General features: G+C 30.7%; 1 protein-coding gene across 3 annotated transcripts; it reads left to right on the top strand.

Annotated features, from left to right (window-relative positions):
• The first annotated feature begins 8,096 nt into the window (after positions 1–8,096).
• On the top strand, positions 8,097–16,403 carry LOC141642360 (uncharacterized). Of its 3 annotated transcripts, none has more exons than XR_012543250.1 (4): positions 8,097–8,365; positions 8,472–8,582; positions 9,536–9,938; positions 15,644–16,403. XR_012543250.1 is itself a non-coding variant. In XM_074451145.1 (3 exons), exons 1-3 carry the CDS (start codon positions 8,221–8,223, stop codon positions 9,748–9,750), a joined length of 471 nt encoding a protein of 156 aa, XP_074307246.1. In that variant the 5' UTR covers positions 8,097–8,220; the 3' UTR covers positions 9,751–10,163. The 3 variants fall into 3 exon arrangements, 1 of the variants encoding a protein (XP_074307246.1); XR_012543251.1 differs by having other exon boundaries at positions 9,536–9,871; XM_074451145.1 differs by lacking the exon at positions 15,644–16,403 and having other exon boundaries at positions 9,536–10,163.
• The last annotated feature ends 9,695 nt before the right edge of the window (positions 16,404–26,098 follow it).

A 26,098-nucleotide genomic window follows, 5' to 3' on the forward strand; every position in this document is an offset into this window, starting at 1 on the left:
TTGTTGAGCTCTTACACAAAGTTGTTGAGCTATTTTACAAGTTATTGAGTTATTTTATGAAGTTATTGAGCTTAATAATTATTCAGTTAAGCTCAATAACTTTGTATCATAACTCGATAATTTTGTTAGTAAAGCTCGATAACTTTATAACAAAGCTCAACTATATTAAATAAGTTGTATATATAACCAGTTGTATAATACATTAACTGAAAAAAACGTAGTATGCCATGAATTTTTTTTTTAACATAAAGTTAATGATTTTATTTTTTAACTTTGCTTAAATTATCTTAATGAGTTTTTTTCACGTAGCTAATAATATTATTTTATTGTTTTATACAGTTTAAGTATGCATTAAGTCATTTTCGAAGAAAAATTAACGATTTTGTATTTTATAATTTTATATTCTTTTTATTTTATTTTGATTAAAACATTATATAATTATAATTTAGAATTTAATAAAAAAAGTCATGCTTTAATAAAAAGATTATAGTTTAATGGGAAAATTTTATTTCTTTCCTTATATAAGTAGGTGGAGTTTGGAGGGAAAACTTTTGAGAATTTTTATTCTCTTAGTAGTAGGGGGAAGTAGTAGGGGGATTTACCCAGCACTGTAATTCCTAATATACTACCTATATATACAATCATACAAATGCGTTTCTTTTTGCTCTTTAATTTGTACCGTGGTTATGTCCAAATTTTTCCGTTCAATCTTCATCGATGATTTGAATCACCTCCCTGGCCTCCTGCCTCATTTTTCCCCCAAATTGATTTAATTTTCCCCTAAATTCCACCATACCCTAAAAATAATCATCAAAAATCATCACTTTACCATCTACACTGCTTCTTCAATTTCATCGCACAATTAATTTTCCACTTTGTGAGTACTAATCCCCAACTTTGCAGTTCTAATTTCAGTTTTAGGGTGCTTATTGAAACTTTTGACTTTCTTTGATTTTAATCTTAATTTTCACAAATGCAGGGTTTTTGAGGATTTAATTTGCAATTTTGGACTAGATTTAAGGTAACACGACGCCTATCGCCCTAATAGTTTTAATAATTGGTTGAGGTTGTTTGATTATGCTGCTAAGTGATTGTTAATTGCCTCTATGTCGCTATTTAGGTAAATAAAATGCGATTTTACATTAATTTTATCGTAAAACCGCCTTACTAGACCTCCGTCTTAACCACTAGGCTATGACCTCTTCAGTAAAGGGCAGTAAAATTTAGACTGCCCGTTTGTTTATGAAATATTAATTTTGGGTTGGTAAAGAAATAAGTGCAGTTTAATCATCAAACAGAATTGTGTAGTACTCGTAACTGTGAATCGGGTACGTGTTTAGGTTGTTGTATACGGATGTTATAGGATTGAAGCTTGGTTACCTTTGTGTTGGGGAAGCGTCCTGTAAACCCGGTGCGGGAAGAATCTCACCCAACAACGATACTACAAAGGAACACACAACGAACGTAAGTAAGGGCAAATAAAGTGACACCACAATTTCTCACGTGGAAACCCTTCTCAACTAAGGGAAAAACCACGACTCTCTCGACAAATTAATTCACTAATAAGAAATTACAAAGTTCATAGAGTACAATCACACACTAGTATTGTCACTCCCTCTCAAACTTTATCTCACTCTTATTATCTCTAATGGAGGTTGAACACTTTCTTTTCTCTCCTTTAGAACAAGAAGTATTATCATCAATATAAACTAATTTGTCTCTCTATATTTATGTGTATAAAACTATTAGCACCAATTGCCTTTTATACTACACATTCTCAAAACTTATAATAACTTATTAATTGTTCCCATTAAAACAATTCAATAACTTCTAATGCATTATATGTTTCATCTTGCAAAACGTACACACTTTACGCATATGCATTTGGAAACATCAATACATTTTATTTCACCATTTATTTTAGGAGTTTGGGGAGATTAACTCAACAATTTCCTCCCTCGACCCAAAGCTCCAAACACCTCAACTATCTCAGAAAAGCGGACTTTTTTCTTTGCATCGGCCTTTCTCTTAACGCTATGTCCATCCACATAGCAAATATTGTTTTTCGTTTTCACCCCTTGCATTACCAAGTTTCTTCCACGATACACTTTGCACCACTTACCATTACCAACATATTTGTTCCCCTGAGTCGTCAGCACACCCAAAGAAATAATGTTGGAACAAGCTTTAGGGACATACCTCACATTTTTTAAAGTTCTTATGGTGCCATCATGGAGTTTCATTCTCACACTCCCTACACCCTCAACTTTTAATTTGAGGCCATCACCCAGTTTGATTTGCCCAAAGTCTCCATCAGTTTGCAAAGTATCGAATGCTCCTTGGTCTTTACACACATGCACAGAGGCACCCGAATCCATCACCCATTTTTCTTGACACTCCACCTGATCTTGAGAAGTCAAGAATATGCCTTCATCATCACTACTATTACCACACACCATATTGGAAGAATCACCTAAATCATCAACCTTAGCCTTGCCCAGCTTTTCTCTTAAAACTTCACACTTTTCAAGTCTTCCTTCATTATTGGACAATTTCGTTGAATATGGCCCTTCTCATGACAATAATAACACTCCACATTATCCATGTCTCTCGCGCGCGATTTCGATTTGCTTCTTTGGCCATCTCCATGTCTTTGTGATCTTCTCCCTCTTTCACAACCATCTGCCACTAGCGCCCCATCACTCGATGATGCATCTCCATCTATTCTTGCCATCATCCTCTCATTTTCTCTTACCACCGTTATTGCTTCATCCAAAGAAATTTTCTCTTTACCCACGAGCATCGTCATCACAATAGGTCTAAAACTCTTTGGCAATGAAGCCAATAACAAGAGAGCTTGCTCTTGATCCGTTATCTTCTCATCGGCATTCAAGAGTTGACACACTAGTTGGTTGAATTTATTTATGTGGTCTTGCAAATTTCTATCACCCTCCTCCATCTTGAGTTGATACAACTCCCACCGTAAACATAGTCGGTTGGTGAGCGACTTTGACGCATACATGTCTTGTAACTTCTCTAACAAGGCTCTCGGCTCCTTCTCGCTCAAAAGATTATACTTAATCTCCGGTGCTACCGCCAACCTTATCATACTCACAGCTTTTTTTTCTTTGACTCCCAATTAGTCTCACTCATCTCTAATGGGTTAGTCAATTCCAAAGCCTCATCAAGACTCAAATGGACTAGCAAGTCTTCAACTCTGCTTTTCCACACCATAAAATTCATCTTCCCATCAAATAATGGAACATGAAATTTCTCCGCCATCTTACTTACGATAAATAAGTTCCTCCCTAAATCTGAATCTCCCACACCTCCCAGTATACAGAACCTTCGGCTCTGATACCACTGTTGGGGAAGCGTCCTGTAAACCCGGTGCGGGAAGAATCTCACCCAACAACGATACTACAAAGGAACACACACAACAAACGTAAGTAAGGGCAAATAAAGTGACACCACAATTTCTCACGTGGAAACCCTTCTCAACTAAGGGAAAAACCACGACTCTCTCGACAAATTAATTCACTAATAAGAAATTACAAAGTTCATAGAGTACAATCACACACTAGTATTGTCACTCCCTCTCAAACTTTATCTCACTCTTATTATCTCTAATGGATGTTGAACATTTTCTTTTCTCTCCTTTAGAACAAGAAGTATTATCACCAATATAAACTAATTTGTCTTTCTATATTTATGTGTATAAAACTATTAGCACCAATTGCCTTTTATACTACACATTCTCAAAACTTATAATAACTTATTAATTGTTCCCATTAAAACAATTCAATAACTTCTAATGCATTATATGTTTCATCTTGCAAAACGTACACACTTTACGCATATGCATTTGGAAACATCAATACATTTTATTTCACCATTTATTTTAGGAGTTTGGGGAGATTAACTCAACACTTTGTTACCTGGCCGGAACAGCACTACAGCAGAACTCTTAGTTATGACTTGAGTAATGGGATTATAATCACTGATTTAAGGCATTATGAGATAAGTTTATGATTTTATTACTTTTAAGAAAGATATGTGATGGTTGGATTTTTGGTAATTCTATCCGAGTCGTAAGTTCAGATATATTATGTTGAGAGTGTGTTTGCGGTTCAGTACTCCATTATCATATTCAAATCGCTTCCGCTATCCTTGGCATGTGGGATTAGAGTATTACCAAAAATCCTCTTAATAAATCAGAATGTATTTATGTGATTTGTGATTATTTTTTTTCCTTTTTGAGATAGTATTGTGATTATTTTCTATACTGACCCTAACTACTTGGAAACTTATAATCCTCTTAATGTCAGGTTTTGATACAATATGACAAGTTTGGGGTAAAGCACTACACGTAAAACTTCTCAAGTGTTTCACTTGAAAGCAACAATTAGAGGAGCGTTACTTTGATAGAATTTTGATATTCCTCAACCATATATACTCCGCTTTTTGCTTACTCTATGATAAATAACTAACATCATACATCGCTACAGGGAGTCCTATTCCCTTATCTTCAAAGTTGTTAGAGCATATCACTTTCAAATAAAGGTCTTTTTTTCGAAGTTTTGGAAAAAAAATACGAAGTACTACTCAATTTATCGCCTATAGCTAAAAGGCTTTCGTTCTAAGCATGCATTTGATAAAATTCTATTGACATTTTTTACAAGCTCACTTAAAAACATAACATTATTTGGGTTACCCGAAGAGTACATTTACCTTTCAATTAATGAATTTTTTAAGATAAAATTGACAACCTTTTTGTTGTTTACTTATCTATCTGCTACTACTCTGTAGACTGTAGTAGAGTTAAAGTTGGGATTTTGTTAGGGGTCTAAGCTTCAACCTTCGTTAGTTTAATTCCCCAATAATCAACGAATAATACCCTTCAACTTTACCAAGCTTTACGAATTACGAGTATAAGATAAAAACATTGGATGAATATATAATGTATTTTAAGAATAGAAAGATTTGAATAATTAAAAGCAATCGTTTATAATAAATAAACATGGTTGAGTGCAACTACACTTGCAATCATGAGCAAACATGCAATTGATGACAAAACAAATACCGAGTATATATTACGGAGTATACTATTATTATTAGGCACAAATTTGATTTACAATAGAATTCTAGAAGAAACAAATTACATGTGACAGAGTACAATAGAAATTCATTATTTTACAACTTTATTAAATCTACAAACCTTATTGCATGAAAAAATAAGCACATTTACAAAGTCTTATTCCCATAGAAATATAAAAGACCTATTTTTGTGCAAATATCTTTCCACCACGGGAAAAAGTAATTGTGGAATCTTATCAAATAACTCATCTTTCCTAAACATGGTCCTATTTTCGATTTTTATCTAAAGAGTTTGCATATACATATGAACTAGATTTCAAGCCCGGGCGTTGCCCGGGTATTGGCTTATGTCGATACAAAATATTTTGTCTTTATCATGATGTCTTTGCAACACACAAATACGAATGAAACTGCGAGTTTAACTTTTCTGAAATAGAACAGCAAAAAATAATCAAATATAAAAATACTGATATTTAAATTATTATTTAATTTTAACTATATTTCATAAAGAGCTAATTATCAATCTTGTTCTTTAATGTAGTGAAATTGTATCTCTAATCAATTTGGAAAAAAACACTTACTATTAACCGGTAAACAAATTCAATATATTCCAACCTAACCCACTCAAAAGTATTATATTAGTAAGGATGATAGAGAATTTATTAACTATAAATCAATAAACTTTTCCATTAAAATCAAATCAAACACTCAAAATTGAAAGGTAATTGTTGTTATTTGGATTTTCTAGAATTCACATTAGGTCATAAAATTTGACCATGTAACAGCATCAAAAAATTTCATATTTTATGTACAATTGGTCTCCCTTGTGACGGGTTACCATTTGTGACGGATATTTTGTGAGATAAAATGGTAACAAAATGGGTTAGTGGAGAAAGGGGACCACATTAATAGTGTTGCAGAGAGAGAAAAAGTGGGTACATTGTGAGATAAAATGGTATCCGTCTTCAGCTTGTGACGGATATGTCATGTCTTCAATGAGAATTTGTGTTTTATGTATTAGATTTAGTTATCTCAATTTTTGTGAGCCTTATTTGGTCCTACAGATAAATAGTGAAATTGAATTTCGAGTCTCAAGATAGTATTGTCCATTATTTAGCTATGTAAAAATCTATTGAACTTTTTCAAATCCTCCGACAAAATCTCGAAATTGGATGGAGTTAATAATTCAAAGTATACGTAAGTTATATGGCATCAAACATTAAAAAAGGAAATTACATCTTAATATCTCCCAAACTCGATGACCCAATGGTATATTTTCCATTTTTTTTGTTGATGGTATGCTAGTGTATGACTTTTCTACTTCTAATTTTCCTTTTAAGATTAACGGAAGCAACAACAAAATTTTCTACTTCTAATCTTAATAAGGTGTATTCGTTTATAAAGCAATACATTTTCAAACGGTTAGCCTCCTTGTGAAGATACAGCTCACCCATGATAAAGACACATGTGAGTATCCCAGATTGGAAAAAGAGGAGAGAGTTGTCACCCATTGTCAATTGATTTTGGGATGGAACCTCCTTGGACTTTTAAGCCGGACTCTCTCTCCTCCATACGGGTACGGCCCAGACCCAATAACGGAACTTATCACTCCCTTAAGATGGATTTTCGTCTTGACATTCTTATTTATGTTTCAATTCATGGTACAACTAACCCAGCAAACTCTACAAATCGAAGCTCTTTAAGTAGAGTTGAAATACGTTTGGAATACGTCTATCAGGAAGGATTAAAGTTGTTTCATATCACTTAGAAAACATGATTATCAAGCTACTGTAAAATGCTACACAAACAGTACATCTATTTAAAACACTCATGTTAAACAAAGGAACTCTTTGCATAGAATATTGGTTAAAAAAATTGAATTGAAAATTGGTTAAATCTTTCCCAACTAACATCTCGTTGGTCTCCTTCTTTGTTCTCTATCCCAAATTATCTTTCGTACCTCATCCAAAAGCATGTAGGATGCAACGACATTTATTTCTTCCCATTAATCAGATCTTGTGACATTAGATAATATCAACATGACAATCCTTCCTGAAAAGCAAAGCAAGAGAAAAAGCGGTTAGATTTTACAAACTACGGAATAACGAAAAAAAGAATCAAACACAAAAATAAAAGTATTGTTAACTGCAACGTAAAATTATTTCATATATACAAATTGTTGGAGGTGCTAGTTTCCAATTCACAATCAAATTTATATTTATATAAATCCTACTCGTATTAGAGAACAACTATTCACAAAATACAAAGAGATCAGAGAATCACAAAATACTAAGAGAGATTTTAGTTCTTTGTACGTAGAGTATATATATATATATATGTAAATGTAATGCATAATGCTTGTTTCAAGTCAAGTAAAACTCTTATAATAATAATCATTAATTTATAATAATATTACTTGATAGACTTTTGTAATCGTGATATTGCTTAACTATAGAAAGACATATTTATTACCCTCAAAAAAAAAAAGACATATTTATTTCTTATTTTATTTTACATATTATTGTAAACAATTATTTTAATGTATATTTTTTTTATACACAATTTATTAAACAAATTAGTTGGCTAATTAATTTAATATCCAATTCATAATATAGTTGTAAGCTTAATATATATCTTTTTATTATACACATAATTTATTGAACAAAAGTTATAGCCAATAAAATCGCTTCAAAAGTTCCTCTTTTAAGTATATATATTGATATTGATTCCAATCTATAACAAGTGGGGTAGTTTTTGGTGTAGGTATGGACAATGTTCTAATAGGTAGGATAATTTAACAACGTAGTGCAACTATTTTTAGTCATACCAAATATTAGTGCCATATAGTTTGTAACTATTTTCAGTCATAACAAATTTTAGTACCCGTGCAACATATTATTAGAAAAACACCTCTATAGTTTGGAGTATTTATATTAAATAATCCGTACATTTATACTAAAAAAGCAAAAAAAAAAATAAAAAAATAAAAAAAAAATAAATGCAAATGATACTTTGGTTCGACAAAACCTCTCCTTAAACCCTCGTTTTCCCCCTTTCACATCTCTCCCACCACCCATCTTCACCGTCGATCAATTAATTCCACCGCAGTCAAATCCTCAAATCATGCAATTCGCCGCCGTAACTCGCCGAACAATTAGGGTTCTTAACCCACGCGCCGCCATTCTTCACTTCATCGCCGAAAATCCCCATTCTCATCCTTCTCCCTCATTTCAGCAATCTCGAAATTTCCATCACTTCAGTTCATCTGGTAACTCATCAATTTCGTTTGCTTCAACGATTTCGCTGCATTTAGTTTTGGTCTATTTTATTTTTGTTCATGATTTGTTGATTTATTGACTTGAATTTGATTATAGGAAGAGATTGCGGAATCAGCGGGATTAATTTTTCCGGCGATTTGTGGTATTTCAAGTCGCATGCGGCGTCGTTTTGTTCAGTTCCCGTTGCCGCAGATGGTGATAATATTGGTGCGTTTTAATTTGTCGATTTTGCGATCTTTCTGAGCTGTTGTAGTTATCTTTCGATGAATGTAGTAGTTATCTTTTGATTATAGGAAGAGATTGCGGAATCAGCGGGATTAATATCAGTACAGTTGATGTTCAATTGCTGAATTTGGATGAACTAGTAGTTTGAGTTAGTTGTGATGATCTAAGTGATGAAACATATCGACTATGGTTAATGTTGCAACTTGAAAGATTTTGACTAGTGTCTATTTAGAAAATATTGCCGGTGCATCCGAGGGATTTTGTCAATCTTGTTCTCCTGGCTACTGCTAATTGATTGAGCTTAGTTTTAAAAACCATGCCTAAGCTGTGCTTAAGCTCATGGCCCAGTCTTAGTGAAGCACTAGCTAAAATGCCTCGGGTGCCTTTATTGCGCTTTCTGCATAAGGTGCTGACGCACATTTCTATTTCAACTCCATATTTTTTCTTCTATTTTACCTTCTCTTCTCCGCATTAATCTGACTTAGTTGTTAGTGCGCTATAAATTCGCAATAAGGTACTAGTGCACAATGTTTATGATCAAAAAATTGTGCACCTTATGTGCACGAGGACTGAGGCCCGCCTTTGTTGACACCTTACGCCTTGCCCCCTGAACGTCCTCACAACTTCCATAACTAAGGTTTTACGTTATGGCCTTTCTTGATTTTAGGTAAATTCTGTCAAGTTTTACTTTCAAAATGGAATGATAACTATGTATTCAAATCTTGTTCTTATGATGTCTGATTTTGAGTTCGTCATATTAGTGTGTTGACCAGTCTGTTGGTTAATTTATGGTACTGTGTCGAACTGTTGGCATTGGACTGGATAGTGTTTACAACTATTTAATGCAGGTAGGGAATAATAAATTATAAAACATATAGAGCCATAGAAATTAGGAAGCTAGGAGGTTATAATTTGTACTTTGTTTGTATATGCAGATGCCGTGAAGGAACTGCATGACAAAATACTTGAATCCATTAAGGTCAAAAGGTCTTGCCCTCCAAATGCTTGGTTGTGGTCAATGGTCAAAAAGTGTAAAGGGCCAGATGATATTAAGTTGTTATTTGATGTCCTGGAACAGCTTCGGAGTTTAAGCTGTCTTGATCATATGCAAGATATTTTTCCTCTTTGGATTTCTTATTCATGGCTTTAACCACTTTTTTTTTGGGGGTTCAGCGTTTGTCATATCTTCGGATACATGATAATTTCAATATTACTCTATGTCTAGAAGTTACAAAGGCGTGCATTCGTTCCTCTGCTCTGGATTTCGATAGGTACTTGTTTCTGTTCATTTATCAACAACTTTAAACGGATCATGATGTATCATCATCAGCTGCTCTGGTGAGTGGTGACCTTCTAATCGTATTTTTGTTAAGACATTTTTTATTGACTTCCAGATTCCTACAAGTGCAATGGCTATGTATCTGTTAGTGCATTTGGTTAAAAAGTCTATTCATGTATCTGGACTGGCATTTTACTAGCAGATTCTTTGTCTAAAAAGCATTGAAAACCTTACCGAAGACGTAAAAACATTTGATAGGACTACTATGTTTATTTTGCTAGCAATCTGTAGTGTTTCCTTTACTTTATTTGGGAGTTTGTTGCTTTTAAATTAAAAAAATTTGCTTTATCTTAATATCAAAATATTTGTTCCCAAGAGTTTTTGCGAGCTCACAATGCCAAGTATGCTGGTCCCTGCCACTAAATGTTTTTGCCAATGGACTGATGGAGAAGGGATCTAGCTTTGAACTTGTTATTGCTGTACTATTCGTTGCGTTTCTTTGCCAATGTGTATCTTATTTTGTCTAGGAATTAAATCATGCCTAACAGTAATATAATTACCCTTGGTAGTTCTGGAATTCCATACACCAGGTAACCAGCATCTAATTGAGATTTGTGGCAAGTGCCCATAATTGAGTTAGCTTCATTATAAGAATTACATCCCTCTAATTCCACAATTCTTATGACAAATTCACTATAATACAATTTTCATTTATTTAAAGTAAAGGCATTAGTAGTATAAGTAGGATTCAATCACCTTCCCTTTATGAAATTTGACTCACCTGCGTAGCTAGGTAGTGTTTTAGGTTGTTAGATTACTATTCTTTATTTGTCTTCTTAATAGGCATAGTGTAGGTAGTATAACAAATGATTTTACATGTGCTTGTTAAGAGAACATTAAACATGGGGAAAACAACCTTACCTTGTCTATGGTGGGACACTGTGGGAGCGTGTTAGCTTTTATGGTTATTGTGTGAGTTTTGTAGTCTTAACCATGAGCCATTATGGAAACTATACTGTCTCAACATCGTAAACACTCACCTAATTTTTCTTCAATTTTATAGAATATGAATTAAGTCTGCATATCTTATTTTTCATCAGCCTTTAAGGTTCAAAGTGAAATTGAAAAGAGCCTTTTGCTAAAAATGCCTCTTCTGCTTGCTTTGTTACCTGCCCATAAACAATGGTAAGACATTATAAACTTACTAACTTGACCTGAAACATTGGTAAGTAAGGCCCTGTTCTTTTGGACTTAATTTCAGTTCTAATAAATTCAGTTCAGTTCAGCTCTATTAATTTCAGTTCAGCTCAGCTCCATTCAGTTCAATTAAGTTAAGTTAATTCAACATTAATATTATTATTCTTATTTTATCTTCTTATTATTATCATTACTAGTTTGAGTGCCCGTGCGTTGCAACGGGGTAATTAGCTTATTTATAATGAAAAAAAAAAAGTTATAAGAGTTTAATGTTTACATTCTATGTCTAATAATTTTGTTTACATATTATTAAAATATCTCTTTCAAAAAAAAAAAAAATTAATATATAAGTGAGTTAACTCTTATTTATAATCATATAATCACCCCACCTTATACTAATCTTTCGATGTTGGACAATCTACTATTTATAAGTAATATATTCACCAAACTTGGATTATGTTTCTGATGTGGGACAATTCTGCTATTTATACGTAGTATATATTCATCAAACCTCCATTGTTTTTCAATGTGGGATAAATAACATACTCAGAATTATACCATCCTTTTTGCAATCAATTCGACATCCAACCAGATCCCGAATACCGAATACGGACAATTGCTACTCATTATATATAATAGTTATATTTAAATTTAATAATATGATCAAGTACTCTCCATTAATATTTGTACGTTGTTTTTCTTCATTTTTTTTTATCATAATTGAGATACGAAAATGTCCGTGGTACCCCTTAATTTTGTCAGATTTTCCATGTTACCCCTACTTTTAAGAATCGCCTATGGTCCCTTAAGGTTCCATTTTTTGCTTATGGTACCCCCCTAATGTAAAAATTTGTTAAATGGACGTTAAGTTTGATGGCATGACAATAAAATAACAATTAAATAATTATATACCCTTTATTGTTTTATTGGTACGGATATCTCTCTCTTTTAAATGAAAATTTAATTAACTATATCATTATAATATTGGAAATTTCTCATGGTAACCTTGAACTTTGATAGATTACACATGGTACCCCTAATTTTAAGTTTCTACAAATGGTACCCTGTGTTCACCTTTTTCTTTCCAAGAATACCATTTGACAACTTTCGTCATTACTCCTATGACTTGTGACTCCTTTTTCTTTTGTAATCTATTACACAAACACTTCATCATCTAATTCTTAATTCCATATTTTATTTATAATCATGGGATCACCTCACCTTGTGATAATCTTCTGATGTGGGACAATTCAACTATTTATGCGTAGTATATATTTATCACACCTACATTATTTTTCAATGTGAGACGAATAACATATTTAAAAGTACACCATATTTTTTGAACCTAATTCGACATCCAACCCAATTTAATAATAAGCAAATACTATATTATCTATTAATATTCATACGTTTGTTTTCTATTTTTTTATCATAATTAAAATATATGCAAATGATATGAACCTATACTCTAATAATAGAACTTTTTTTTAATACAATTCTAATTATAGTATTTAAACGTATTATATTTACCACAACTAAATTATTTTTCAATGTGGGACATATAAAATCTATAGGTAAAGAATAATGATATAAACTTTTAAGAGCTCTCCAAGACAATACTTAACAGACCCAAAACATTTTGGGCTATGACTTCTATTTATAATCATAAGATCACCCTGCCTTATGGTAATCTTCAGATGTGGGACAATTCTAATATATATACATAGTATATTCACCACATTTACATTACTTTTCAATGTAGGACAAATAACATACTAAGTACACCATTTTTTTCGCACCTACTTTGACATCAACTCGATTTAATAATGAGAAAATACAATAGAATCTACACTCTAATGATAACATTTTTTTGTCACCATCTAATTATATAATTTTCATACGATACTTTTTTGTCAAATGAAATATAAAATTTTTATATCAAAATTATAAACATCACTTTAATATAATATAGAAAATGTATATATATGAGACAATTCTATTATTTATACATAATATATTCACCACACCTACATTATTTTTCAATTTGGGACATATAACATACTAAAATGTACATATCTTTTATATATAAATTTTTTGTGTTAATACCTAAGTTTCAAGGATGCCTCCTATTTAAATTTCACCCTACTACAAAGTACATATCTTTTATATACTATTCTTTCGATGTGAGATACATAATTTAATTATTTAGACGTAGTATATTCGTCATGCCTACATTATTTTTCAATGTGAAAGATATAACATACCAAGAAGTAAATGTCTCTTCTTAAAAAAAAAACCATTATTGTATACGTATTATTTTTCTTTGAAGGTAAACCCACTTAGTCTCGATCGATGATCTTTAGATAGGGATCTCTATATCGTACATATAACGACACATTAACGCTCTATTAGTGCATTCAGGAGACAACTATTAGTAAAATCTTTAGTTTTGTACTGTGTTAGGAGACAACCATTAGTAAAAACTCATTGTTTTGTATTGTGCTTTAACTTTGTGTATGTTGTAATATTGTTCATTATAGGTTGCCTATGTGACACCAATATTACGTGATTTTTGCTTCTCTTGTTCATGTTCTTAACTCTTTCCCGAGTAGTTATCATCAATCTTCACTTTATTTTTTATATCATATCGTAGAGATAATAATAGAAAATCTTAAGAGAGCTCTTTAAAAAAATATTTAAGAGACTCAAAAATTTTTGGGTTGATACATAAGTTCCAAATATGTCTCCTATTTATAATAATAGGATCACACTACCTTATACTATTCTTTCGATGTGGGACAATTCTACTATTTATATGTAGTATATTCACCACACCTACTTATTTTCCAATGTGGGACAAAACATACTAAAAAGTACACAATTTTACATATTAAAAAGTACACCATCTTTAATATGTGCAAATAATATGAAATCTATACTCTAATGATAACATTTTTACCACAAAGCTAATTATATTATTTTCATAATTTTTTTAACGATATTTTTTTGCCAAATGAAATGTAAAAGTTTGATATAAAAATTAGAAATATCACTTGAATATAATTTAGGAAATAGAGATTGGATTTGGTGATTTTGGTTCTTATGGTGAGTTGTGAGTTGGGGGAATCTCAGCCACTAGATTATATTAGAGATTAATGGTTCAGATCTAATCTTGCGCGCCATATATAAGCACCTTCATCTTACATTAGTTCGATTCCGGTCCTTTAGTTTCTCTCTCTACTCGGATCAAATTTGTTGACCTGTTCTCCGTTCTCTCTCTTCCATTACTCCATTGTTACTCTATTATTTTCTTCTAAATTTTTCAGTTTTCCTGCAATTTAAGGTACTTCCCTTAACTTCTTTATCCTTTTCTTCTTCTTTTCTTGTGTTTTTTCAATCTTTACCAATTGTTCTTCGATTTTTCTCTTCAATTAATAGCTGAACAATAATACACGACAATCACGTTTTCATCAAGATCTACCAAAAATCAAGCATATTAATCACTTTTTCATTCTTATCGTTGTACCTTGCAACAATTTTCGACATCAATTGAATCAGGTAATTTGCACTACTCCGATAAAATTAGTACATAACAAGACTAGTAAAAGTTGCAGAACTTAATCTGCGTTGCTTTTAATTCAATTTAATCAATTTGTGTTTTCTTTTTGGAATTTTAAGTTAACATGACTAGTATAGTACAATATCACTACATTTGTTCATTTTCAATTGCAATCATATGGTCATGTAATATTTTGTGCTATCAACTGAATTCAAGTTGTACAGATTTAGGTGAAATGGTGCTTTATTTGCTCCAAATGATAGTAAAATGATTCTATTGGATTATGTATGCTTTGATTTGAGAGTGTGTGCTAGCAATTCGTATGATCAGATGCTAATTTCATGTGGTCAGATCAGCCTATGTGCAGAATTAGAATCTTGTAAAATGAGGGGCCCATTGTTCGACCTTATTTTTATTATCTTAATTTTTACATTGTATCAATATGCTAATTTCAACTCAATCATGCTATAATAGTTATTGTACCACTTTGGAGTAAAGCTTTGGTGTACTTGTTGAAGGACTAACTTGATTAGTATAATGTCATTAATATGTAGAGGTTTAAAGCTGCAAATCTGTTGGTAGACAAAGAGAAAGGTATATTGAAGATTGCTGAACTCGGTCTTGAAATGTCGTTCACATGAAGTTGGTCTTTGATGTAGCTGGAAGTTGTATCTTAAATAGTTAACTGAAACATAGTTTAATAATGTCGTACCACCATGTTCGGAGTTTTAGAATCACATTCGTTTCAATTGCAATCATTCAGTCATGTAATATTTTGTGCTGTCAGTTGAATTCAAGTTTTACCAATTCAGTTGAAATGGTGCTTTATTTGCTCCAAATGATGGTAGAATGATTCTATTGCAATGTATGTTGTGTGAGGAATCAATTAGTGGTTGATGTTACTTCTACCTTATTTGCGAATTGATCAATTTCTAAATTATGGCTCTTGAGGATCTACTAAAGTGTGTTATATACCGAGCTCATATGACCATTTGGGTTGCTTTACAGGTTCAGGCAGCATATTTGGGACACTAATAAGGCAAAGTAAACCGTTGGTTGTTGTGGTGACTGAAGTCTTAATGGACAATCATCAAGCTGAACTGGCAGAAGATATAGCGGAAAGAAGGCATTTATTCTGTGCGCGCCCACACACACTATTCAACACTTGATGGACAGAGGTTCTTCATCTTCATTCCCACTTCTTTTCTTCTTCATTTGAATAATTAGAGCTTGAATCGAGCCACGCTTGAGATTGGTTTCGGTACTGGAATTGAGGAGCAGGTGGAACCGGTAATGGGCAGCTTATATTTGTTGTTAGCTGCCTGATTTGAGGAGCTCGATGTTGGGCTAAATTGTTCTTCATAATGTGTATGGTGATGATGACGAGGATGATGGACGAAGATTCTGATCTTTTTTTTTTCGCAATACTCGATATCTGGATGGATCCGAGAGATTCGATGCCAACGACTAATGTACCAAAAGGCGGTTGCGGTAACGTGACGGATGGTATCCTTTCAGTCACTACCACACTTGCTAAAGAAGCTTCCATGTTGTTTCAATCAAAAAAACTTACTGAATGTGTCGAGATTTTAAATCAATTTCTTTAGAAGAAAGAAGGTGATCCAAAGGTATCAATTTTATTGACTTTGAGCTTAGGCCTTATTAATTCATTCTTATGTCGATGTACTGTAACTTTGATTATTTTAGTGTTCTTTTGTAATGAATCACCTTGGCTTTTTCACCAAATATGCATTTTCTAAGCCCTCTACCAAGGTTGCTTCTACTGTTGTTAATATCTTTTCGTTGCATGTTTTTTATTGCGAGCATACTCTTAATTCTGTATGTCCGCTCTGCTCTCTTTTATTGCCTGCAATTATTTATTTATTTCTACTAATCAATTATTAGATGAATTGGAGATGGGCCAGCGGCATGTACCACCGGAAGTAGACCATTGCGCTGCACAGGTAAATTGTCAATATGTGTAAATTGAAGCCTATTAGCTCAATTGGTTGAGTATCGTGTAATAACACGAATGGTGTGGGTTCAAATCCCACATAGGCTATATTGCTTACAAGTTTTTACCTTATGCTCATTTCTTTCGTATTACAAGTCGTCTAATAAAAATTATAAATCGTTTACTAACATCGCAATAACAACGGAAGTAAAAACACAATAACACCAGAGGAACAACAGAATAACACTGAATAACAACACAATAACACCGGAGTAACAATACAATAACACCAGAATAATAACAGAGTAACACTGGTAAAAAAAAGTAACATAATGAGAAAATTAGAATTAGCGAACCGTGAGAGAACATAAGAGTAACACTGAAATAACAAGTGATAACAAAAAAAAAAATATAAGAGTAACACAAGAATAACACGTGATAAAAATAAATAACAGTGAAATAACAGGTGATAACACAAAAAAGTAAAAAATAAATAAAAGTGAATAATAGGTGGTAACAAAAAAAAAGTAAAAAATAATACGTGAAAAAAAAGAATAACAAGTGGAATAACAAGTGGTAACAAAAAAAAAAGTAAAAAACCTAACATGTGGTAAAAAAGAAGAAGAGTAACAGTGAAATAATAGGTGGTAGCACAAAAAAAAGGTAAAAAATAACACACGGTAAAAAAAAAGAAAAATAGTGGAATAACACGTGGTAACACCAAAAAAAGTAAAAAATAACACGTGGTAAAAAGCCAAGAAAAATAACATATGAAGTAAAAAAACAGAAGAATAACAGTGGAATAACACCGGGGTAAAAACACAATAACACCGGACTAAGAACAGAATAACACCAGAATAATATCGGATCGGATAACACTGTAATAACACCAGAGTAACAACACAATAACACCACAATAACAGCGGAGTAACAGCAGAATGACACCAGAGTAACACATGTTAAAAACAAGAATAAGAATAACAATGGACTAACAGGCGGTAACACAAAAAAAAGGTAAAAAATAACAAGCGGTGAAAAAACAGAAGAATAATAGTGGAATAACATGTGGTATCAAAAAAAAATGTAAAAAATAACACGTGGTAAAAAAACAAGAAGAATAACAATGAACTAACAGGTGGTAACACAAAAATAAAGGTAAAAAATAATATGGGGTAAAAAACAGAAGAATAACAGTGGAATAATAGGTGGTAACACAAAAAAAAGTAAAAAAATAACACGTGATAAAAAAATAACAGTAGAATAATAAGTGATATCACACAAAAAGGTTAAAAAATAACACGTGGTAAAAAAACAAGAAGAATAACAGTGGACTAACAGGTGCTAACACAAAAACAAAGGTAAAAAATATCATGTGATAAAAAACAGAAGAATAACAGTGGAATAACAGGTGGTAACACAAAAAAAGAAGTAAAAATAACACGTGATAAAAAAAAACACTGGAATAACAAGTGGTAACACACAAAAAGGTAAAAAAAAAACATTACATGGTAAAAAAACAGAAGAATAACAGTGGAATAACATGTGGTAACACAAAAAAAAAAGATAAAAAATAACATGTGGTAAAAAACAAGAAGAAGAATAACAGTGGACTAACAGGTGATAACATAAAAAAAGGTAAAAAATAACAAGTGGATAAAAATAGGAAGAATAACAGTGGAATAACAGATGGTAACACACAAAAAAAGTAAAAAATAATACGTGGTAAAAAAATAAGAAGAATAACAGTGGGCTAACAGATGGTAACACAAAAACAAAGGTAAAAAATAATATAGGGTAAAAAATAGAAGAATAACAGTGGAATAATAGGTGGTAACACACAAAAAAAAGTAAAAAATAACACGTGGTAAGAAAAATAACAGTGGAATAACATGTGGTATCACACAAAAAGGTTAAAAAATATTACATGGTAAAAAAACAGAAGAATAACAGTGGAATAACAGGTGGTAACACAAAAAAAAAGGTAAAAAATAACACGTGGTAAAACACAAGAAGAATAATAACAGTGGACTAACATTTGGTAACACAAAAAAAGGTAAAAAATAACAAGTGGATAAAAAACAAAAGAATAACATTGGAATAACAGGTAGGAACACACAAAAAAAAGTAAAAAAATAACACGTGGTAAAAATATAACAGTGAAATAACAGGTGGTAACACACAAAAGGGTAAAAAAATAACACGTGGTAAAAAAAACAAAAGAATAACAGTGAAATAACTGGTGATAACACAAAAAAAAATACTTAGTTTTAAATTACAGATCTTGTAATTAGGTTTGAGGAAGATGATGATAATGTAGGGGAGGTGGTGAAGGTTTAAAGTAAAAAATAAAAATAAAAATTGATTTGATAATCTCTGAGGAGGAATTGAAATGAAAAGAGAGGGAGAGAAATAAATGCAACGTGTGAACTTATGTTTAGGTTAGCCGCGTCTTTTTTATTATTATTACTAGGTTTAATCTAAACAGTTCATTTGTCTTCATCTAATGGATGAGATTTTTATTAGATTCAATCTTAGCCTTCTATTTCCCTTTATTCAATGGCTGAGATTTGTGAGCACACAAACTCACAACTCACCGTAAGAACCAAACTCACGAGATCCCGTCTCTTAGGAAATATACATATTATAATTATTAAAAGATTCTCTACTTTATTTTTTACATCAAAAATTATACTTTCCTAAATTGAATTTTGATGATGTGGACGCTCTCAGATCGCTCGAAAAAACTCTCTTTTATATATATACTAGATTATTATATTAATTTATTTACTATTGTTATTATTATATTAAAATTTATTTTTAATATTTATTATATTACTATTACTATTACTATTATTATTATTACTATTATTAGTATTACTATTATTATTACTACTATTATTATTAGTACTACTATTATTAGTACTAGTATTATTATTAGTATTACTATTATTATTAGTACTAGTTTGGATGCCCGTGCGTTGCAATGGGATAATTAACTTAGTAAAAAAAAATTGGTTATAATCAATGTCTTAATATTTATATCTTATGTCTAATCATTTATTTAGATATGATCAAAAGTCAAAACATCTTATTTAAGAGACGCAAAAGATGTTAGGTTGATAACTAAGTTCCAAGGATGTCTCATATTTATAATCATAAGACCACTACATCTTATGTTAATCTTTCGATGTGAGACAATTCTATTACTTTTATATAATCCTATATTATTTTTCAATGTGGGACATATAACATACTAAGAAGTACACAATTTTATATATGTACAAATTATATGAAATCTATACGCTAATGATATCATTTTTACCACGAATCAAATTATGTTATTTTCATAATTTTCTTAACGATATTTTTTTGCCAAATGAAATTTAAAATTTTTTATATAAAAATTAGAAACATCACTTGAATATAATATAGGAAATAAATATTATAATAATTAAAAGATTCTCCACTTTGTTTTTTACATCAAAAAATATTATTTATGATACTTTCCTAAATTAATTTTTAAGATCACCCCACCTTATGATAATTTTATGATGTGGGATAATTCAACTATTTATACGTAGTATATTTAGCACACCTACATTATTTTTCAATGTGGGACAAATAACACACAAAAAAGTACACCATCTTTTTTGCACATATTTCGATATTCAACCCGATTTAATAATGAGAAAATATTATACTATCTATTTATATTCGTACGTTTTTTTTCCATCTTTTGTCATAATTAAAATATGTACAAATGATATGATTTAAATTACATTTTTTTTCCTGACATGACTTTTAAGATGTAAATGAGGGAGCAATAAAATGTATAAACAAATGCATAATACTTCCTTTTTCTGGTGAAATTTTGATTAATGGTTAAAAATTATGATGTATTTTAGTTACTCAAATCTAATGAGATAATAATTACCTATATTTGAAAGTTAAAAAGAGTGCAGAGATTACTCAAATTATGATGTATTATGATCTTTTTATGCAACACTTGATTGTATTATAATTCATATATTTTCTATTTTAGTGCAGAGATTATCATTATATGACACAAAAAAATTTATGTATATTTAGCACCCATTTTATTTTTTAATTATTGATTTTGTCTTAAATAAAGTTTTTATAGTATCGATTGTCTTAAAATAAACATTATAATATCACTAATATAGTAATATATAATCGCTTTTATAAATATCTACGTGATTAATATTTGTATGGTATTGTTGTACTAAGGTTTGTTCTTAATACAAACTCTTATAAGAACTCTCTAAGATAATTTTTAAGCGATTCAAAATATTTTGGGTTGATACCCGTATGTTTCAAATATGACTCATATTTATAATCATGTGATACCTCACCTCATGATAACCTTCTAATGTGGGACAATTCAACTATTTATATGTAGTATATTTACCACACCTACATTATTTTTCAATGTGGGACAAACAATATACTTAGAAATACACCATTTTTTTTGCACCTAATTCGACATCAAACCCAGTTTAATAATAATAAGCAAATATTATACTATTTATTAATATTCGTATAGTACATTTTTTTTTATCTTATTATCGTAATTAAAATATGTGCAAATAATACTCCGTATGATACTATATTCTAATGCTAGCATTTATTTACCACGAATCTAGTTATATAATTTTTCAAAAAAAATAAATTATGTTACTTTTTTGCTAAATGAGATGTATAAGTTTTTATATAAAACTTATAAATATCACGTGGACATAATATAAAAAATATATATATCATATCGTGGAGATAATGATATAAACTCTTAAGACTCTCCAAGGAGACTCATAAAGTTTTGGGTTGGTATTTAAGTTCTAAGGATGTCGTCTATTTATAATCACATGATCAATCATCTTATGCTAAACTTTTGATGTGGGACAATTCTATTATTTATACGTAATATATTCACCACACCAACATATTTTTCAATGTGGGACAAATAACATACTTAGAAATACACCATATTTTTCGCACATAATTCGACATTTAACCCGGGTTAATAATAATGAGCAAATACTATACTCTTTCGATTCAAGTCCAAGTACAACATTCCTTTTTTTACACTATTCATGAACGAATAGAATCTTTACCATTTCTTGTAATATGTAAGACAAAATACGGTCATGTGAGATCTTATTTGATTCACCTATAAAGTACAATGAGAATATCACTTTTTTTTTATAATGTAAACTTAAAGATATTTACGTTGTAATTTGTGTCTTGGCAAGTGTGTAAACGAAAATGTTGTATTTGGTCTTGAATGGAGGGAGTACTATTTTTTAATATTCATCATGTGAGATCTTATTTGATTCACCTATAAAGTACAATGAGAATATCAATTTTTTTTTTATAATGTAAACTTAAAGATATTTACGTTGTAATTTGTGTCTTGGCAAGTGTGTAAACGAAAATGTTGTATTTGGTCTTGAATGGAGGGAGTACTATTTTTTAATATTCATATGTTTTTTTTTATAATACTTTTTTGACAATTGAGATGTATAAGTTTTTATAAAAAGGTTATAAACATCACTTGAATATAATACATAATATAGAAAAAATATTTATATATCATATTGTGAAAATAATGATATAAACTCTTAAGAGCTCTCCAAAACAATACTTAAGAGACTCAAAAGATTTTTGGTTGGTATATAGGTTCCAATGATGACTCCTATTTATAATTATAGGATCACCCACCTTATGTTAATTTTTCGATGTGGGACAATTATATAATTTATACGTATTATAATCACCACACTAACATTATTTTTCAATGTTATTAAAAGAAATACACCATCTTTAATACCTGTATGTGCAAATCATATGAAATCTATACTCTAATGAAAACATTTTTTACCACGAATCTATTTATATTATCTTCATAATTTTTATAACAACATTTTTTTGCCAAATGAAATGTCAAAGTTTTTATATAAAAATTAGAAACTTCTCATGAATATAAAATAGGAAATATAGATATTATAATAATTAAAAGATTCTCCACTTTATTTTTTATGTGGAAATTATTATTTATGAAACTTTCCTAAATTAATTTTTGATGATGTGGACGCTCTAAAATCGCTCGAAAAAACTCTCTTTTATATATATACTAGATTTAATGCCCGGGCGATGCCCGGGCCAATTTGTAATAACCTATTATTATGATGTAATAATTTGATACTCTAAGTCTCTATTGTTTTTCACTTATTTTGCTGAACTGAATTTATAGGAGTTTAAGTTCACTGAACTGAATTTTTATATGAGTCGAAATGAACTTATAGCTTAACTTATAGTAGAAAAATGGGTATAAATTGAGCTTAACTTTTCTCAAATGAACTTATAATAGTTGAACTGAATTTGAAGGGAGTGATTTCAAGTTCAAAAAATAGGGCTACTTAAATTTTACCACTATCGTTAATTGGCTCTATAATTCTATACATGGAGTAGTTTATTGACCGGGGTAAGAGAAAAGATATGAATAATATAGTAAATTTTTTTATGGAAGTCATGCTTAGTACATGGCCTTATTACAATATTACCCATCTACAATAGATGAGTATCATTACAACTCAAAGACAAATCACTATGACTTTCTTAGTACATGACCTTATTATCTATTTTCTTTTTCATATATACTTAGCTACTTGTGGACTTGTGGTTCACATATGGATATTTTATATTTTATATTTTTATGTGTGTAACTTTTAAAATTATGCACTAATTATATATAATAATTAGCTTCATTTTTTATTTCTTGTATTTTAAATAGGTTGAAATATCACAATAATTTAGTGGATAATTACAAAAGTTGGATTTTCTAAGGTCATTCGAAAATCCAATTTCAATTAGTGGTTTAAAATCCAAATTCATTTTAGTGATACTGCTAAAAAAAGGCTTACCTGATGCATGAGTCGATTCCAACTATTATACCCCAACAAATCAACAAATTATATATACTTTAGTTATTATGTATGTAAAAGTATACATTGATTAAGTTTCGCTTGAAAGAGCTTCTCAAAACACAGTATCAGACACAAATACGTTGGTTAAAAGGAATGTCCATACTATCTAAATATTAAATGTTCTCCTAATAAATTTAAATATTACTCCATAGTTGTTTTAAGCTTACATCTTCAGTTGTATTATTGTTATTGAATTGTTATTGAATTGAATTCTAATAGAGTGTTAAACATTTTTTTAGGAAACAATGATTAACATTGCTTTGATCTTAGTGGGCGAGTTTTTTGTCATTGTCGTGATGATCACTCTCTTTGACTTTTTAAAATTGAGACTACTAATTTAGTTTACTAATTTTACATCTTCATTTTTCTCTTTTTTTTAGGGCATAAACTCCCAATAAAAAATTAGATTTATTTATTTTTAAGGTTATTTGAATTCCCTTTGGGGCATATATTAGAAAAAAAATCGACAATGAGTATATTATTGAAGTGTTATAGATTAGGAAGGTCATGAACAAGTGATGCAAGCCCGCCAAGTCTTTGGGGTATTCACAAAGACTTTCTTAAAGTTTATATGGCTTTTGTGATATTTGTAAGATAAATTATTTGGGCTGAACTAATACCTAAAACCAAAAGTTTTAAATAAATAGAGTGTAAATAGAACATATATGTTTCAATGAACTTAAATTAACCACTCTTTATTGTTCACGTAAGCATATACGTGTAGTCTTTTCATCACCTACAAAAACAAATGAAACATTAGTAAACCATGATGATCTTGCCCAACTTATATTTGATCTTCGTAGCAACTCCGTTAGTAGCATTTATACTTACATAGAGAAGACATATAGAGTAGAAGAGAATCTAAAAAACTACGTATGTCCTTACAATTTGGCATTACACAAATCTCGCAAGTGCTCAACTCACTTTCATCAACTTCCATCCGAGCAAGCACTAAAATTCACCATATCTACAAAACTCTGTATTTGTTTTCAATTCAATGAAACTCTACAAATACACCAATAACAAAATCTAAGATCAGCATATGGAAGAAAGAGGTAGAATTCGTGATGTAAAAAAACAACCTTACCAATAAATCCACTAAAAAGGGTAACTGGTTTTCATATCAAACCATTAGGATGAAAAAAATTGATCCCTTTTGAATCTTTGCGATCGTTAGGTCGTCCATAACTATAACTGTAGAAAAACAATGCAAAGTATACATTAGTATATAACAGGAATACAGATTGTTACGAAAAAAAATACGCATCGATATTCATATACAATTTATACATGGCATGAAATAAAAAAAATGCATGAAATTACATGAAAGTAGAATAGTGGAAGAAAATAAAGAATTTAATACTCCGTATCTTTAAGTTGGGTATTAGAAGGTCTTATACATATATCAACATAGAAGTGTCTGAATACTATTAAAAGTCAAGTTTTTTTTAAACAAAAACTCTAGCTTTTATTATCAAAAAAAATACTCCGTACATAATACTAACTTCTATTCTATTAGGAGTTTGTAATACTAACTTCTATTCTATTAGGAGTTTGTGATTTTTTTTAAATATTTTTGAAAGTTGGAGTCTCGAATGTGTTTTGCAATAGTTGGACTCTCTGTAATCGCTCGAAAAAAGCTTCCTTTATTAATATAGATAGATAGATAGATAGATATAGATATAGATATATAGATTAGTATTATTATTACTATTATTACTATTATTACTATTTGTTGGAGTTTGGTTGCTCCAAAGCTTAAGTAAAACAACACTTATCCCACATTGGAAGAATAGTGGGGGAGTGTTGTATTTATATATGGAAGAGAGTTAACTAGAGTTAACTAGACTATAGTGGGTAGACTATAGTCTCCCCACGCGCGCGCCGCCGCCGCCGTCCGGCTCGTGACACGTGCGTGGTGTGGCCCCTTTTTGCTACTGGTCCGAATTTTCTCCTCGGATTCTTTTTATAGCTGTTGAGATTTTATTCCGCAATCAATACAATTCATTACACGATTTATGACAATTAAATTGCAGAATCAATGGCATTCAATTTCCGACTGTTGGAGGAGCCTCTTGGCTACTATATAATTCCTCTTCCTCCTCAGTTTTATATACACAGAAAAACTACAAAACTTCTTCTTCTCTATTTCGTCTTTTCTATACTATCAATATTGAGAACAGTTCCCGCTTCCGTCCTTGGTGTGCAACATTGTGCGGAAGGAGGCGTTAACCCTGGAATCGGTGACCACGGAACCCAAGGAGCACCTGTGTGGGGGTCTAACTGATTTAGGGCAGTGTCTTACACGGCGTCTCAATTAAGGGTTGTTTCGGATCAGCTAAGTTCATTTTCTTTCACTATTATTATTACTATTATTACTATTATTATTATTATTATTACTATTACTATTACTACTACTATTACTATTATTATTATTATTTTGCTTCTAGAAGAGGTTGGAATTTTCGTCTCTGGGTCTATTTAGCTTTGCCTATAATTTGTTTT

This window comes from Silene latifolia, chromosome 2 (assembly GCF_048544455.1).
Source record: "Silene latifolia isolate original U9 population chromosome 2, ASM4854445v1, whole genome shotgun sequence".
Classification (NCBI taxonomy): Eukaryota; Viridiplantae; Streptophyta; class Magnoliopsida; order Caryophyllales; family Caryophyllaceae; genus Silene; species Silene latifolia.

Coding starts and splice junctions, on each gene's coding strand:
- LOC141642360 (XM_074451145.1), top strand. CDS start 8,221: ATGCAATTCGCCGCCGTAACTCGCCGAACAATTAGGGTTCTTAACCCA. Junction 8,366..8,471: donor CCATCACTTCAGTTCATCTG/GTAACTCATCAA, acceptor ATTTGATTATAG/GAAGAGATTGCGGAATCAGC. Junction 8,583..9,535: donor CGCAGATGGTGATAATATTG/GTGCGTTTTAAT, acceptor TTGTATATGCAG/ATGCCGTGAAGGAACTGCAT.